General features: G+C 39.5%; 1 protein-coding gene across 1 annotated transcript; it reads left to right on the top strand.

Annotated features, from left to right (window-relative positions):
• The first annotated feature begins 456 nt into the window (after positions 1–456).
• Positions 457–2,101, top strand: LOC112190536 (F-box/kelch-repeat protein At1g15670). The gene has a single exon (XM_024329970.2). It carries the CDS (start codon positions 824–826, stop codon positions 1,886–1,888), a length of 1,065 nt encoding a protein of 354 aa, XP_024185738.1. The 5' UTR covers positions 457–823; the 3' UTR covers positions 1,889–2,101.
• Positions 2,102–2,817: the final 716 nt, after the last annotated feature.

The following is a 2,817-nucleotide window of genomic DNA, read 5'->3' on the forward strand; positions in this document are numbered from 1 at the left end:
TTTTTTACATAAAGAGTTCAAATCATTTCGTTCCCTTTTCTTTGACAAGTTATGATATATATAACTCAAACTACATACGTTTAAAGTGATATTAGTTGGTGTATCATTTGACTCAAATATTGTTATATTTTGATTTTTCTTTTAGTATAGATTATGAATTTAAATTCTTTTTGACATGTTATGAGATTTAACTCGAATAATATGTGTCTAAATTGATATAAGTCGGTGTATCATTTGACTCAAATATTGTTTTAATTTTATTTTTTTGTATTTTTTTATGGATTATGAATTTATTGATATGGATGTTCTTTATAACACGTTATGATATGTAACTCGAACGATAAACATTTAAAGTCACGTATTGGATACGCATACGCTTAATAAATTGTTTTAAAAATAAAGCCTCCATTAAATACCTTATAAATATAGGAAAATGCTTTCCGTTAATGGGATTGTGAAATCTGATGAAACACAGAGGGCTGTTAATTAATTGTCCCCCCTTTCTTGTCCCTATCAATCACCAAAACCAGACCTTTCTACACACATGGTTTCAAACAATAGAAAATATCGCCCAAAAAGAGCAAAACCATTGTTCTTCTATCCAACAAAAAAAAAAAAAACCATTGTTCTTCCCGGTGGAAATAATCTCTACTTTGAATAGTATAAAACCAATAGATCCTTCAAATCAGTCACCAAACTCTTCAAAAGTCAAAACAATCAAAACCCTTTTCCTTCTCAATTCCAATTCTCTCAGAATTTAGTTTAATCAAACCCCTCTTGCTTTCCCGAACATACCAATCAAGAAGCTGCTTTTGCAGACACTATGGTTTTGATTTCAGGTCTTCCTGATGAAGTAGTCTACGATTGTCTTATTCGTGTCAAGTATGATCAGTTTCCGACTATAACATCTGTTTCTAAAGGTTGGAAATCAGAGGTTGAGCTACCAGAGTTTCATCGCTTCAGAAAGAATGGTGGTTATGGCCAAAAGCTCATTGTGATGGTTCAAGCACGTGTTCCTCCCAACCAAGGTGTCTTCAAGTGCCTGAAAGAACCGCTGTACCGGTTCACCGTCTGTGAGCCGGATTCGGGTGATTGGGGAGAGTTCCCGCCAATTTCTGTTTTCCCCGGTGGGTCTCTACCCATGTTTTGCCAGTTTGCAGCGGTTGGGACCAACTTGGTGGTGGTCGGCGGTTTAGACCCGGTGACCTGGGCGAGCTGTAAATCGGTCTTCGTCTACAACTTCATGACTGCCACGTGGCGGCGCGGAACCGATATGCCGGGTGGGTCCCGCACATTTTTTGGGTGTGCGTCCGACTCTAACCGGATGGTGTTCGTCGCCGGCGGACACGATGGCGAGAAGAATGCATTGAGATCGGCAATGGCGTATGACGTGGCAAAAGACGAGTGGATTCTATTGCCTAACATGGAAAGAGAGTGCGACGAATGCAAGGTAGTTTTCCAGCATGGCAAGCTCCACGTCATTGGTGGCTATTGCACCGAAATGCAAGGCCGCTTTGAGAGAAGCGCCGAGACATTCGACACCTCCACATGGCAGTGGGATTGTGTACAAGAGGACTTCTTACAGATCAGCATGTGTCCACGGACCTGCGTCGCTGGCGATGACGGGGCAACGTACATGTGTTGTGATGGTAATGTGATCAAACAAACATGTGGCTTGTGGCAAACCGTGGCCGAGCTGCCAGCTCATGTGCGCAATCCGGCTTCATTGACAGCGTGGCACGGTAAGCTATTAGTGATTGGATGTGCCGGGTTCGGTGAGCCCCACATGGCTTACATGTTTAATCTGGAAAATCACACCTGGAGTAAGGTAGACACCCCTGAGAAGTACTCTGGTCATGTACAATCAAGTTGCTATTTGGAGATTTAGATGCCGTAGAAACCATGTCACTTGTACATATATTAAGCTGAAAGATAAATGCAATAGTTCCAGTCTGGCATACCAGAATGGCAGAATGTAGTGAACCTCACTTGTGTGAAAGGTTGTTTTTGCCTCTTCAATGTATGGAAAATGCTATTTGTCTATGTATAACCCAAAGAGCCAAATCTAACATTACAAAACAAGATACTGGATTGCACACAATTTTAAAGAATGGCTTTTCAAGCTCATAAAGTAAATTAAGAAGGGGACAGATACATAATTATTCTATGAATCATGGTCCATTTCATGTATGTTTATTGCATTACAGTGTTTTGGATCCACCGACTGTTCCGAAGTAATTATATTGTTTTTCTCTTGTTAGTCAAAAAGCATTACATCACCTAAAATTTGGTTTTAACAATTATTCTACCATTTCTGTTTTTGATAAGGGGACTGAATAACCACTAAATATTTATAATCTTTAAAGATTTCACATCACCTATATATCCATTGATTAAACATCAGGACAATTATAGTTCATAGTATAATCACAGATAGAGGTGCTTTATGTACATAGACATGATTACAGTTCAAGTTCATGGCATTCTGTGTTATTATGTGGCCGACATGATCCAGTGGAGGAACAACGGGTATACGGTATACCGTATACTTACGCAGCTAAAGCAGGTAGATTTTTTACTAACATGATTAACACCTTAGTCCACACGGGCACTCAAACTTGTCACCAAGTGGATTTAAGGACAAAAGATTTATGAGAAATTATTAGGTAGGGTAAACGTACCAGTCACGTGGTACGCCCAGTCAATCATGTCTCTTGTTGAAGAATATCGACATAATGTGTGCCTCTACAAACTAGGGTTTAGAGTTGTAATAGGAAAGTACCCTAGGTATACTAATTGTATTCCGATTCTGTTACC

The sequence above is a fragment of the Rosa chinensis genome, chromosome 2 (assembly GCF_002994745.2).
Source record: "Rosa chinensis cultivar Old Blush chromosome 2, RchiOBHm-V2, whole genome shotgun sequence".
NCBI classification, from domain to species: domain Eukaryota; kingdom Viridiplantae; phylum Streptophyta; class Magnoliopsida; order Rosales; family Rosaceae; genus Rosa; species Rosa chinensis.